Source organism: Curcuma longa, chromosome 11, assembly GCF_044706935.1.
Source record: "Curcuma longa cultivar G26 ecotype Majalengka, Jawa Barat chromosome 11, ITB_CL_G26_1.1, whole genome shotgun sequence".
Taxonomy (NCBI): domain Eukaryota; kingdom Viridiplantae; phylum Streptophyta; class Magnoliopsida; order Zingiberales; family Zingiberaceae; genus Curcuma; species Curcuma longa.
Genome location: NC_133871.1, coordinates 2470254 through 2484775, shown reverse-complemented (window position 1 = coordinate 2484775; position 14522 = coordinate 2470254). Strand labels below are relative to the sequence as shown.

Sequence of the window (14522 nt, the reverse complement as noted above, 5' to 3'; positions counted from 1 at the left end):
ATTAATTAATATATGCAAACTATTTATAATTTAATCAAAATTTTAGAAACTTTGACTAATTTGAAAGATCAAAATAATTAAAACTATCATTTGATTAGGGATATTCAGAATGCCCTTAATATTGGTATAACGCAATTTCACTAAATATATTAAAACAGTGCTTTATTTTTTTTTTACTAAGTATCTCTAATTAGAGTTGCTAAATCAAAACAGATCCATTTTATTTTTTATTATTTTTTAATATTCTAATAGAGAGAATAAAAAAAATTAAAAATATTTTTTTTATTTTTCAATAGTTAATTACTATAAAAAAATTAAAAAAACCTTTAATATAAAAATTTTAAGATGAAATTGCTTTTGATGAAATAACTTAAATGATATTTGTATAAAACAATTCTAAAATGGAGAGAGCAAAGGCATGAATATTCTAAAAATTAAGTTTTAAATGTGTGTGTATTTTAAATTTATCTAATAAATAAATTGGTTGTCTAAAATGGGGCATAGAAGATATTTTAGATATATTTTTTTAAAAAAATAAATAGTACTTAATATTTTTTAAAAAAGAGAATACTATTTTGACATCATAGATAAAATAGGGCGCACTTGATTTTTCTGCCTCCATTTTATCTATGCGGAATAAACCAACACCAACTCCATATCTCTCCTAATCTGGCTTTTGCAAACTCCACTACTTCTTCTGCTCCCTATGTAATATACGGAAAAAAAATAAATAAAAAGAGATGAAAAGATTCGTCTCACGAAGACGAATCCAACAAAACTGGTTTGAGTCAAATCAGATATCGTTTGGTTAGCAAACCAAGTAAACCAAGATTAAACCCGGTTCGTTATAGTAATCGGATCAGTCGTATAATAAAACCGTTTTAAGTTGGGTGAGCCGGTAAACCTAGCGCCGATTAACCCCATTCTAACCCCGGTTTACTGTAGCTCCTCATTATAACTACAACTCGCGATTATCGCGCCTCATCCACGATTCCGTCCCGATCCTTTTTCCTCAAGCCACCGCCGCGTTTCCCCTTGCCCTCTTCCACCGCTGCCTGCCACGATCCGACGCCAACGCCGCCTCGCCTTCGCGCACGACGCCCTCCTCCTCAGTCGCCGGCGATTTCCTCTGCCGAGTCGTGCTGTCGTTGCTGTCGCTTGGAGAAGAGGTCGCCGTAGCTCGCCCCTTTGCAAAGCCGAGCCCTCGTCTGTGGGAACACCACTGCCCTAGCTACCTCCGCGTGGTTTCTTCCTCCCGACCTCCCCTGTTCTTCTTCCTTCCCGAGAAGGCCGGAACCTTGGCTACCGGCGCCGGTTGGTCTTGATTTCCACTGCCATCAAGGTAAGTTTTGTTCTGTTCGATGGATTCAATGAGGTTAGGGAAGAATTTTATTAGGGTTTTGGTTAGGACTTGGTCTGTCCATGGTATGGGGATTTTTTGGTGCTGTTCAATGAGGAAATTGCCGAGGCAATTGACGGATACTCGGGGGTCAGGTATGAGGCTTGATACTAACTGAAGGTTACTCCAATAGGGATGATGATTATGTTGGGATGTTGGATTTAGGGTTTATGTTGATTTCAAGTTTGGCACAAACCTAGTTGGTTTGATTGAGCTAATGGATGTTATAGGTTAGATTAGGTTAGTTTAATTTAGGTTAAAGTATTAATTGATTTAAAATTTAGTTGATAATGGAGAAATCGATTTAACTAGATTAATCGAAAATGATAAGTTGTGTTAAATGAGACTAGGTTAGGTTAAATCCGGCCAAGTGGGATTGATAATGATTTAATGTATCATGACTAAGTTATTAATTGGTTAAATTGGATTATTTGTAATCTAGTTAATTAACCAGTTAGTTGATTACATTTAATCTAGTGATTAATTGGATAACTAATGATCTATTGGATTTAGGATTTGAGTCGGTTTAGGTTAACTCGAGTCAAATGAGAGTTTAATTGATTTAGATTAACCTTAGAATCGACTAGGTTTTTCTTCGATGGAAAATTTATAAAATATTATATTTAGAGGATGCTTTATTTTGCAGGACCTTGACTTGTGAATCCGGTTGTATTTGAGAGTTCTTATTGCGACGAGTCGTCAATCAGGCGGGTATCTCGACTCATCTATTTAGATATGTCGTTTGATGTGTATAGTTTGCTATGGCTAGTAGTAGTAATTTATTATGCTTTATATCTGCCATGTTATGTCACTAATTAGTATATGTTGTTGTCATCTTTATCTGCTACTGGTTTAGGTTTATATACCTTCCTGATACTTGCCTTATGCTAGATAGGTAGTAATTGCTTTGTTTTTGAGATACTGTTCTTTACTGGCATAGTTTGATTGTTTTACACGTATTAGTATCATGCACCATCTCTACATATTTGCATACTAGCGATCATCGACTCCTTTATAGTCTGAGCCCGTCGTTCCAGGATTTACATACTAGCGATCATCGGCTCCTTTATAGTCCGAGCCCGTCGCTCCAGGATTTGCATACTAGCGATCATCGGCTCCTTTATAGTCTGAGCCCGTCGCACCAGGATTTTATATTAGCGATCATCGGCTCCGTTATAGTCTGAGCCCGTCGCTACAGGATTGCATTTATTTGCTGCATATGTGTGACATGCATCTACAGGATACCTTATGCATTTAGGCTTGTGATCTTACCTCTGTTGCAGGATTTATACCGTTGTGTTATTATATATGATTCTGGTATGTACAGCTTTTCAGTAGTTCAGTTCTGTATTTATTTCTGTACAGTCATGATTATTACTGGTAGATAACTTATTGTACATATCTGCTAGATATCCGCTGAGTTCTTTGAGCTCACCCCCTTGATTTTTATCTTTTCAGGTTGAGGTCTGTCTGGAGAGCCGTGCTGCTAGTCCCTCGTCGAGTTGAAATTGCTTATTCCGTTTTGCTTACATTTCTGGAGTCTATCGTGTCAGAACTTATTTTTATGTCGTATGGATTTGCGCATATGTGTTTAGTTTTGTGGTACAAGTTTTATATTTAGTAGTTGTGGACCCTATTCTCATGATTTAACATTTGTTATCTTTGATATTTATGTGTAGGATGTGTAAGTGGCCGTGTGGGTCACCTTTAATTTTGTTTATTTGTATATCTCCATGTTTTGTAGTATGGATAGGCCGTGTGGGTCTTATATTCATGTTTGTATTCAGGGAATTGTCAGGGATACTGGGGAGGTGCTGACAAAATTTTTCGGACGGCTATCTCCCGGGCCGTGACACCCTACCGATCGCCAATGGCGACGATCATCGACGGTAAAGCGATCGCACAGACCATCCGGAAAGAAATCGCCGATGAAGTCCGATCACTCTCCCAAAACTACAACAAGGTACCGACTCTGCTCCCCTCCAACTCGATTCTCGGATTGATTTCGCTTAACCAGTGAGCGGGTTTCTGTCACTTTTTTCTGATGCTCAGGTGCCGGGTCTGGCAGTGGTAATCGTCGGGACGCGGAAAGATTCGCAGAGTTATGTCAGTATGAAGCGAAAGGCCTGCGCGGAGGTTGGCATCCAGTCGGTTGATGTCGACCTCCCCGAGCAGATCTCCGAGGAGGAAGTGATCGCCAAGGTTCACGAGTTGAACGAGAATCCGGATGTCCACGGTTCGCTCTTAAGATTCCGCTCTCTCAAATTTATATTTCTTTGTGCCATTACTATAGAAAATGATAGATTCGACAAATTTATATTTTTGGGTGAATAGTTTGCATGTGCGTTACTCAGCTGCATATTTGATTATCGGTCTGGTGGAAACACAAAAAATGGTGCAATTTATATAGATATGAAATTTTATTCTATATTATCCTTCCACAATTTCTTGCTTCATGCGGTAATTACAGCTAAATATGGATCCAAAATGTGAACTGTACTTTTGAAATAAGCCTCTTATGTGCTTGTCATTACGTGCTTTCACTAAAGAGCCATAAAGTGTGACTCTTACAAATAGCATCAGAAGCAAACCATCCTTTGGATAATCAAAAGCAGTCGTTGCATTTGAAGCATGACCTTGTCCTTTGATTCTTACCTTTTGGTTTTATCTTTATGATATATCCTCAAATGGTTGGGACAAATACAACTTGATGATGATAATGATGTGAAACCAAACGTGTCTTTTCTTCAATAGGATCTCAAATAAGTGTATTAGTTAGAAATTTCGAGAAAATTGGTCTTTGCGGATGGCACATCCTATTTAGAAAGATGAATTGGAGTTGGAAACGACAAATTGAGCATGCTAATATTGCTTATTTCGAAAGGAACAGTTACCTCGTTAAGAATACTAATTGGGCAAGTTACTAGACTGTTTTTCTAGGTTTCTGACATCTCAAATTTGACCAGTAGGATTCTGGAGATTGGTTTTCAATACAACTCAACCATACCAAGAAGATGTGATAAATCACTGTGTACATGTATCCTGAGTGTGCTCTTCCTTTCTAAGTCAAGATTAAGAATGTTAAGCTTGAATGCGCTCACAGTAAAGCAGCTACAAGTTTGTAAATAAGTTATAAATTAGTGGCTAGTAACAAAAAGAATTCATTGTGGAAGGTCTTTTCTTGCCTAATGTGGATTAGCCGTTTACATATAGTCGAGCACATATAGTAGACTTATATTTCCACATGATCCAATATCTTGCTAGTTTTTATCATATAATGTTTAGGGTTGTCTTAAATTATTGTAGGTTTGAGAATTTTACATCCGCACATCTTTTCTTGCAGTTATACTCTTAGCATAAATTCTTATAAATTAGATATTTATTATGTGATTCCTTTTGCGTTCAGCGATTCACCAATTCAATAGCTAGAAAATTCAGTTATAAATGTGTAACTGAGTCATGTTCCCTGTGTTGGTGCATCATATTGATCTAAGTCTCATGCACCCCTTCAGTGATCATAAAATATCATATGCTGATTTAAATATTTGTCAATAAAAGTATAATTACACATGCAATTGAGGGATCTGCAGAATCTGAGACCAAAAGTCTGAAACTTTTTTTACCATTGCTCAATCTGAAATATCTTTTTCTGTGCCTTTTACATATGCCTAACCTTGTGTTATCTAGCTGTGTAGTTTAGTGCTAAAGGATAGTGGAACTTGATTAACTATTCATCTGAATTTCATAGATTGTTTCCAGTAGGCAATCTAATATACCCATTAAATTTAAAGCTATAGGTGCTAATTCCGTGTGTTTTAGTTTTAGATGCAAAAGTGAAGGTGCATCTAGTATATTCTCTAGTCAAGCAAACTAATATGTATTGGGTTGATCTGAGATTTGTGGTCTACATGTCATTCCCATCCATTTACAAGCAAGTTAGTATTTGCCCTATATCTCCCAATCTAATCTCAGTCCCTTGTGTCTCACTTTTAACTGGCATCAATTTAATATCTGTCAATATGATGCACTCTACCTTAATTAGCAAAATTGTTACTTCGCATTGCTACACTATAGATATATGTTGGTGCAGGGAGCACCAGATGATCGAACCTTAAATAGGGCCTTATATCTTGTAATTGGAATAAGTTTTCTTAAGTTATTTTGGTAATAATAATGTAATTTTTCCAATAACAATCTTGAGTTCTAAAGTTTGTTTTTTCACTATTCATTTATGGTTTCTAGGAGCTGTATTATCTGGATTATATTTTTCATTTGCATCATGTATTAAATTGCCTCATTAATTTCTGGATATGAAAGCCAGTGGCACTGAAAATTTAAAATTTGGCTCCTACTCAGGGATTCTTGTTCAACTTCCCCTGCCTAAACACATTAACGAAGAGAAAGTCCTGAGTGAAATCAGTATTGGAAAAGATGTCGATGGATTTCACCCTCTAAATATTGGAAAGCTGGCAATGAAGGGCAGGGAGCCATTATTTCAGCCCTGCACTCCAAAGGTACTTGTAATCGCAAGTAGTCACCTACAAAGTTTTCTTAATAATAGTTTCCTCAATCTTTGAAAAAAAGGAAAACTACAAATATAGACCTCACAAGGCATAGTTTCTCATTACAGGGATGCCTGGAACTTCTGGCTCGCAGTGGAATAAGCATAAAAGGCAAAAAAGCAGTTGTAGTTGGTCGTAGCAATATAGTGGGATTGCCTGTGTCCCTTCTCCTTCTGAAAGCAGATGCAACTGTAACCATTGTGCACTCCCAGACTTCTAATCCTGAAAGCATTATTCGTGAAGCGGACATAGTAATCGCTGCTGCTGGGCAAGCAAAAATGGTATGTTTTCAGTTACTATCTGAAGAATGAATGATTGCTCCAGTAACTTATTGTTTGGGAGGATAAAACCGAACCCAGCAGCATCGTTTTTATTTATTCAGTCAGCTTTTCCCTAAAATGTTTTTGATTTTATTCTGGTCAGAAAGTTATGCTGGCTTTATTTTGTGGTACAATTTGAACCTAACATTTTTATTTTTGCTTGAGATTATATAAGCGAATTGATTTGAGTTTAAACATCGTGATTGATTAGCTATAGAAGGGTGCTAAATCTTCTAATATGTTCTATCCTTTCAGATCAAGGGTGGCTGGCTTAAGTCTGGTGCTGCTGTTATTGATGTTGGGACCAATGCTGTTGATGACCCGACTAGGAAATCCGGTTACAGGCTTGTCGGCGATGTGGATTTTGAAGAAGCAAACAAGGTTGCAGGATGGCTGACGCCGGTTCCTGGAGGAGTTGGCCCAATGACTGTAGCCATGCTGCTCAAGAATACTTTGGATGGCGCCAAACGCAAATTTACGCTGTGAAGAATGTTTTTGTCATTGTCACTTTGTTATCGTTGTAGGCTATTATTCCAAGAAACTTGCACAATAATGTTTGTTTTGAATTGACTTTAGTTCGCTAATCTGTGAGCTTTTCACGATAAAGTTACGTGGGTCTTCAATTTGTTATTTTATCGCTAGTGCTTTAAAAATGCACGTTTAAGTTAGAATTAAAAAGGTACATATACACTTGTTGGATTTTTTTTCTTAATTTTTTTAAAATCCGGAAGCTTAAAATTTCCATTTTATTAAAAGAAAATATTTTACAGTCTTTCCTCTTAAATAGAATCGTTAATAAATGCTGAGCTGGTTTTTAAGGAATTTTTAAACTTTTTAAATAAATGTTTAAATTTTTCTAAAATTTAAAAAAAGTCTAATTTTCTAATTTTTTATTTTTTATTATTTACTTTTTAAAATATTATTTAATTTTTATAATTTTTGATTCGGTGGACTTGGGCTTGGGTTCGTGTTGGATGAGGATTATATCTAAATTATACAATCACATTTAGCCTGTTAATGTGGACCTTAAATTCTTATAATCATATTTACACAAAAATAAAAAGGTACAGGATAAACAATAAAAAGGCACATTTAGGGTGCTTCATTTTCAAATAATATCAAAAGACACCTCAAGTCTCTTTTCTTAATCAGTATAAACCAATCAGTCGCCTTGATAAATAAAGTCAGAGCTATTGTGCTGAGATCAGCCTGGTTTGTTGGTTGAGATGGGTGCGGATGGCTTGCCTATGGGTTAGGTCAAACATAACCCACATGTACTCAGTCCATGCATGCTAGATTGAAATTAATGGACAAGGCTAATAATTAACTATATTCTCATGAAAGACTAAAACGTTATCCATTTTGAATAAAAAATAAATAATTTGGGATATCTTGGTCGACTTCATTCTAGAAAAAAAAAATACTAAATTGTCCCAACAAATTTTATAAAATTTTCCTATAAATATTCTCAATCTCATCCCTCACCCTTTATCCAAAAACTTCTTTTATTTTCTCATTTTCACTCTCTCAACTCATTTCCTCACCCATAGCTTTTTTTTTAATGCGTATTAAGTTGCGTGAGGGACAATTATATAGAATAACAAAATAAATAAAATTAAAAGGTCCTCAATTTAATCTTGTAATAAAATTCAAAGTAAAGGTCTAATTTTTAAATATGTTATTTATCAAAAAAAAACACTACAAGAAAAAACACAAGTAGTGACGGAATATTCCATCACTAATTGGTCATTATTCCCAAATAGCGATCGATTAGAGATCGATTATTCTTGTCGCTAAAATATCGATTGCTGACTTTATTTAGCGATGGAATTAAATTACCATCATTAATATTAGCAACGGAATTAAACTTCCGTTGTTAAAATTGTAAACAAAATTTACTATTCCATCTTAGATCTAGAGACGAAAGTTTAATTTTGTCGCTAATATTAGTGATGGTAGATTAATTCCGTCGCTAATTAGCGACGAAATTAAAATAACCATCGCTAATTAGTGACAGATATTTAATATTCCATTGCTAAATTTCTTTGAAATTTCGATAGAACCTCCTCATTTTCGTATTTTTCCTGTTTGCATTTACATAACCAAACAACACACCATCACAAATGATATGCTACAAAAATATCCAGCATTAGCGATGGAATATTCCGTCGCTAAAGAGGCTTAGCGACGGAATTTTTTCGTCGCCTTTTTTTTGGTCGCTGACACCATCTTAGCGACAGAATTTTAATTTCAATCGCCATTAGTGACGGAAATTAAAAATTCGTCGCTAATTTTAGCGATGGAGATTAAACTTTCATCGCTAATTTTAGCGACAAAAATTAAAATTCGATCGCAAATATTTACGATGAACTTTTAATATCCGTCGCTAAATTAGCAATGGAAGTTTAATCTTCGTCGCTAAAATTAGCGATAGATTTTTAACTTCCGTCGCTATTGCAGTCGCTAAAAGAGCCAACCGGTAAAACATTCCGATTCAAATTTAACGATCGAATATTTATATCCGTCACTAATTAGCGACAGAAATTTAACATTTCATCGCTAAATAGCGACAAATTATTTTAATTGTCGTCGCTAATTAGCGCCGGAATGTTATATTTCCGTCACTAATGCTTTTAATTTTTTTAATTTTTTTATTTATCTAAATTTCCTATTTACAATTTCATCAACAATAATAATACAACACAACAATATAATCACTACACAAATAAATATCGAATACAACCACATCGATAATACAAATATCCCAACACAACAATACAAATATCTCAATACAATGATACTTGTATCAAATGTCTAAATACAATCACATATAGAGAAAATATCTAAACTAATCGAGCCAAAATATCCAATCCTACAAAAATAATGCAATAAGATAGGTTAGCAATAAATTAATGATATATATTTATTTTAAAAATGCATGTTTACAAGTTATAATTATATATAAAAAAGAAATATATATAAATGTTAACATACCTCGTAAGTAACTACTGATCAGGGTCATTAGGGTCCTGAGTCTACGCATATTGAGTCCAACCATGTGGGTGCTGCGGCATTGGACCCATGGCATCCATGAAGTCCTTCATCTGCTGCGCAAGCTGATCGTATTCCATCTGTTGCGCCTCTAATGCGGAAAATCGATTCTTTAATTCTTGATTTTATTGTTATAGGACTTCTATCGCAGAAGATGATCCGTTGGGACGACCCCTGGCTCTAGGGGTCATCACACGATCATATACGACTCTCGCCTGGGACCCTAGACCATAGAGGGTGGAGCTCTTCTTCCTCCCACCGACCACATCATAATATATCTCATTTAACTAGTCGGTTGAGAGAGTCTGCCTCTCACCTCTCTCAACAGCAGGCACAGACGCCTGTGCAACTCTAGTAGTAATTTCAGCCTGTTTAAAAATAAATTAATATAAACTTTAGAATTAGAAAAAATAATTACTGTACTGAAATGTTAAATAAATTTAAAATCTTACGTCTAATGCCTGCGAGCGAGGATCAATAAATGTGTCATCCTTGGACTTGTGTGTCTTTGTAAAAATCTCCCAACAAGTAGGAGACCGCTGTAACTCATGCTCCTGAAAATTAAAAAATACAATTAAATCAATATCAAATCATTACTAATTAAATAATTCTAATATAAATATATTAATTGTAAACTTACCAAATCCAAAGTATGCTCCATAATGGAACAGGATAAAGCTGTATGCTTTGGGAATCCGGTGCTAGAGTCAACTAACTCGGTGTTTCTGTTGGATCGAGCTGCCGCTGAATTTGCCTGCCATCTTTCTGCAGCCCAGATGGCTTGCCATGCATCCCAAATCTCAAATGGGATGAAAGATAGTCTGGTACCTTTTTTTCTGCATTTATAGAGAAGGTCTTTGTACAATTTGGCACAAGCAGCATTCCAAGTTTCTTTAAATTCCTGCTCATGCCCTAACTCACAAGTATACTTTTTCTGCAAGAAAAAAATTCAATTAGTAGAAACAAATACAACTTCATTATTGATTAAAATGACTTACCAAAAACTCATCGTGGTAAAAGCTTCGGATGCCCTTGTGGACATGCCTCCAAGTATGACTTGAACGACATATTCTCTCGTGAAACTTAGATGATATATAGGTTGTAACTTTGTGACCGTCTGGGGTGAAACTGCATTATAAAACATATAAATATTAGACATATGCCATAAAAAAAATATGAATTAAAAAGTACTAATAACACCAATACTTACCACCCTCCAACAACTCGCAAAACAGTCCGACCACCGGGTGTTGTTGCCTGATCGGACATATCTGTATCTGCAAAATAATATTATAACACATACACATTCGAAATAAAATTGATGCAGTTACTACCTGTTGTGATTGGGCAAGCCCACCAGAAAACATAACACAAGTATAAGCATGCTATAGTTGAACAAAGTATAAGCATGTTCACAATCATAAGTAACAAATGATAAAGTAAACATAACACAGAGTTCATCATTTTACACTTTTGAAGACATTATAGAATGCTAAAGTAACAAATGATTAAGTAAACAAACGATATAGTATACATTATAGAATGTGATGTTGGCACCAATATGGTCTTAGTATCAGTGATGTTGGCAACATGCTACTGTAAACAAATGATAAACATGCTACTATAATTTAATTGCTTCCAAACACTGAGGACATAAAATGTTAATGCTAAATTCAAGTCAACCAGTTTTTCTGCAAAAATTTTGGGTAATCATGCAAACCTAGAAGCAAAAACACTCTTAATGGCAGAACTTGCAAATCTGAGTTAGATCATGCAAACCTAAAAGCAAAAACCAAAACTGTAGTCATCAAACACAACATCACAAGCATACTATTCTAAACAACTGAGCACAAAATCTTCAATTTCAGATGAATCCAAACTGAACAATAACTCAACTTTCACAGAATCTTCACAAATAACTTGAGCAGCCTTGTACTTGTTCTTACCAACGAACCCATACTTATCCAATACCTCAAGAACTTGTGGCATTTTTGAGGATTTACCTTGAACCCAAGATGACATTGACTCAAGGTGTGAGCTAACAGTTTGCATAAATCCCTCAACTCGATCACTGAGTAACTTGAAGTCAGAATCAACATTTTGCACAGTTGAAGTCTTTGCCCTCTTCGAAACTTTTTTAACATTATCAGTTGATGATTTCTTTTTCCCCTTAGAGTGAGATGCCTTTGATGAGACAGAAGGTTGTTGATTTGGCATCGAATCAACTTCAACTCCTTTTTCGGTAAGTGAATTATCATCCGATATGCTCAACTCAGCATCCACATCAGTGATGTTTTGTGCAGCCATCATAGGATCTTCCGCAACAAGGCCTGTTGCTCTGTCTTTGCCATATACCATCTCTAACTCCGAAAAATAAGGGAACGATACATTATAGAGACTTTTGGCGTCATTGTGATTCTGTCCAAAAAAAACATAACAATCAACTTAACATTATAATTTGAATAAAAAACAATAATGACTAATACACATACCTTAATCCATTCAAGATACCATGTTTCTTCACAAGCTATCTTCTTTTCAACATCATTCCAAGTACAACCACTTTGCTTGCACATTTCATTGATAGCGTGGAATTTTCTTTTTAAGATTTTAATCCTAGATTCAATGTGATTGACAGATTTTGTGAAAGTTGGTAACTTTTGGATCATAATCTTTCTTATCTCAACCATGTAGTTATTCTTGAACCCACCATCTGTTTTCCAAAGAGGATCGGTTGCCATATCTTGTAAACATCTTATTAATGCCCAACTCTCCTCTTCCGTCCAGAAAACTTTATTTTTGCCTCTTCCTCGTGCTACATTCTTTCCCATAGAGTCATCAGCATTACTCTCCATCCTAAAAGAATATTAAATCAAGTTAATGATACCATAAACCCAAACATATAATTTCTGAAAATGAATGAAAAGAGAATGAGAGTAATTGCAACATAAAGGAATTTCTTGCAAAAAAATTCAGTAACTGAGAGAGAGAAATCACTGACAACAACATCTTTCTTAAATGATCTAGAGAAGAGATGGCATAACAGAATCGAAAAGTTGCATTAAACTTGCTTGCAAATAAGAGTACATATAAAAGTTTTTACAAAGTTGCATAGAAAAATACATCAAACATCACAATAACGAAGTCATTCCATATCAAATACTTCATTTTCCCAATTATTAAACATTTGGAGTGCTAAATTATTTCTAAATATAGTCCACTGATCAGTTGGGGCAATCGTTCGTATGTATTCCGTTTCAGTCTCGCGATCACTGTCATAATCTTCACTCTGTTCATCTTCATCAAGGATACACTCTAGAGGATCATGGCTCATGAATTTACGGATCAAGTTATGAAGCAAACAGCAAGCAATGATAATACGAACTTGGGTTTGCATTGGAAAAAATGAAGGGGAAGCTAAGATTTTCCAACGGCCCTTCAACAATCCAAAACACCTCTCAATAACATTCCTAGCTCTAGAGTGCTTCATGTTAAAAAATTCTTCGGCTGTCTCGGGATGACGACCTTCCCATTCATTGAGATGATACCTATGCCCACGATAAGGTGCTAGAAATCCATTTGAGTTGCAATATCCAGCATCAACCAAATAATAACAGCCTACACCAAAGACACTAGTTAAATTAATAAATGCAAGTCTCCTAGAAATTTGAAACTCCGTCATAATTCCAACTTCAAAATAAAAAATATTTGTTATTTACCTTGGGGTACTTTAAGACCAGATGGCCTACTGATGGCATCACGAAGTACTCGACCATCATGGGCAGAACCTTCCCACCCAGGTAACACATATATGAATTGCATTTTTGGGCAACACACTCCCAACACATTTGTTGCAATCCCACCCTTCCTTGTGCGATAACGTTGTTTTTCTTCTTTAGGGGGTGTCACTTGGATAAAAGTACCGTCTAAAGCACCTAAACAACCCTATAATTGGATATAATTATTAAAATTATAGATTGAAATAAAAATACAATACAACTAAAGAAGTATAGGCGATTAAAAAATTCTTACCTTAAATGGTTTCCATCTATCTTCTTCACAATCATCGTGTACCGGTTCAGGTTTCTTCAGCAATATATTGTGCAGTTGTAAAACTGCTCGAAGACATAGATTGAAATGACGACTCACTGTCTCCCTACTTCGATTAAAAAGTAGACTCATAGTTCGATTTTTTTTATGATGGGCCAACACATAGACAAATAAGGCCACAATTTCTTCAATTGTGGCATTTTTTGTGGCTTTTAAACCTCCAACATTTTGCACCATATCACACAATATCTTGAATGTTCTCCTATCCATTCGAAGTTCACTAACACTTATTTCATCGCTCTCTTTTGTCAAGCTGAACATCCATTTCACACGCGCAATCGATTTGTCCTCCTTACTTTTTATTTGACGAATCCTACTTCGACGATATGCAAATATTGCAATTTGATAAAGTACGACAACCAAACAAACCATGAGCATTGCATTCATATTCCACAAAGTCCACATTAATCTACGTCTTCTATAGTTAATCGGTGGTCGTGCCATGTTTATCTAAATCACATTAAACATCAATGTCACCAATCTAATATAAAAATATACAAAATAAATATAACTGAGAATAATTTGAGCTAAGTTTAGATGATAATAATTGAAACTAGGAAGAAACTTATTGCACTGAATAGTAAAACTTAATGCCCAGAGTGGGTATCGACCAATTTTGCATGATTATACACATTAAACCCTAATTAGATATGCTATGAAAGCTCAAAAAAGTCCCGAGCACAGAGATAATTTAGATTCATCAGACCTGTGTACTGATCAATAAAACCATCCTAATTAGACATCAAACCTTAAATGAGGGAGAATCTATCATCCTAGTTTACTCCTGAGCAGAAGTTGTGAACTAATCATATATGTTTAGTCCTAACTTAGTCTCACTTGCATAATCTGATATGACATAAAATTAAATGCATGTATTACAATTTGTATCAGAGCAAACCTTGGCAAAGTAATTGAGAAAAGCAGTTTGTGTGATTAAAAAGGCAACGCTGGCAATAATTTTGGTTATTGACAAAAAATGCAAGGCTTAATTGGGAGAGATCATGACAATCATGGTGTAGCCCACAAGAGTTGTGGGTTAGGATTAGAAGGAGTCTTTTGCATAGGATTAGATGACGGCCG

The 14522-nt window shown here is 35.3% G+C and overlaps 2 protein-coding genes and 1 pseudogene across 6 annotated transcripts; 1 reads left to right on the top strand and 2 right to left on the bottom strand.

Annotated features, from left to right (window-relative positions):
- The first annotated feature begins 988 nt into the window (after positions 1-988).
- On the top strand, positions 989-6887 carry LOC141839537 (bifunctional protein FolD 2). Of its 5 annotated transcripts, none has more exons than XM_074727309.1 (8): positions 989-1342; positions 2046-2106; positions 2858-2947; positions 3187-3362; positions 3452-3635; positions 5756-5913; positions 6030-6242; positions 6537-6887. In XM_074727309.1, the coding sequence occupies exons 4-8, from the start codon at positions 3270-3272 to the stop codon at positions 6765-6767; spliced, it is 879 nt and encodes a 292-aa protein (XP_074583410.1). In that variant the 5' UTR covers positions 989-1342; positions 2046-2106; positions 2858-2947; positions 3187-3269; the 3' UTR covers positions 6768-6887. The 5 variants fall into 5 exon arrangements, with proteins under 5 accessions (XP_074583410.1, XP_074583411.1, XP_074583409.1 ...); XM_074727310.1 differs by having other exon boundaries at positions 2858-2968; XM_074727308.1 differs by having other exon boundaries at positions 2858-3001.
- A 2429-nt stretch (positions 6888-9316) lies between these two features.
- On the bottom strand, positions 9317-10601 carry LOC141840893 (uncharacterized; annotated as a pseudogene).
- Positions 10602-11162: 561 nt separating this feature from the next.
- On the bottom strand, positions 11163-12187 carry LOC141840885 (uncharacterized). The gene is made up of 2 exons (XM_074728975.1): positions 11825-12187; positions 11163-11750 (listed from the first exon to the last, which is right to left on the bottom strand). The coding sequence occupies exons 1-2, from the start codon at positions 12185-12187 to the stop codon at positions 11163-11165; spliced, it is 951 nt and encodes a 316-aa protein (XP_074585076.1).
- Positions 12188-14522: the final 2335 nt, after the last annotated feature.

Coding starts and splice junctions, on each gene's coding strand:
- LOC141839537 (XM_074727311.1), top strand. CDS start 3,270: ATGGCGACGATCATCGACGGTAAAGCGATCGCACAGACCATCCGGAAA. Junction 3,636..5,755: donor CGAGAATCCGGATGTCCACG/GTTCGCTCTTAA, acceptor GCTCCTACTCAG/GGATTCTTGTTCAACTTCCC. Junction 6,243..6,536: donor CTGCTGGGCAAGCAAAAATG/GTATGTTTTCAG, acceptor CTATCCTTTCAG/ATCAAGGGTGGCTGGCTTAA.
- LOC141840885 (XM_074728975.1), bottom strand. CDS start 12,187: ATGGAGAGTAATGCTGATGACTCTATGGGAAAGAATGTAGCACGAGGA. Junction 11,751..11,824: donor GGTATCTTGAATGGATTAAG/GTATGTGTATTA, acceptor TTTTTTGGACAG/AATCACAATGACGCCAAAAG.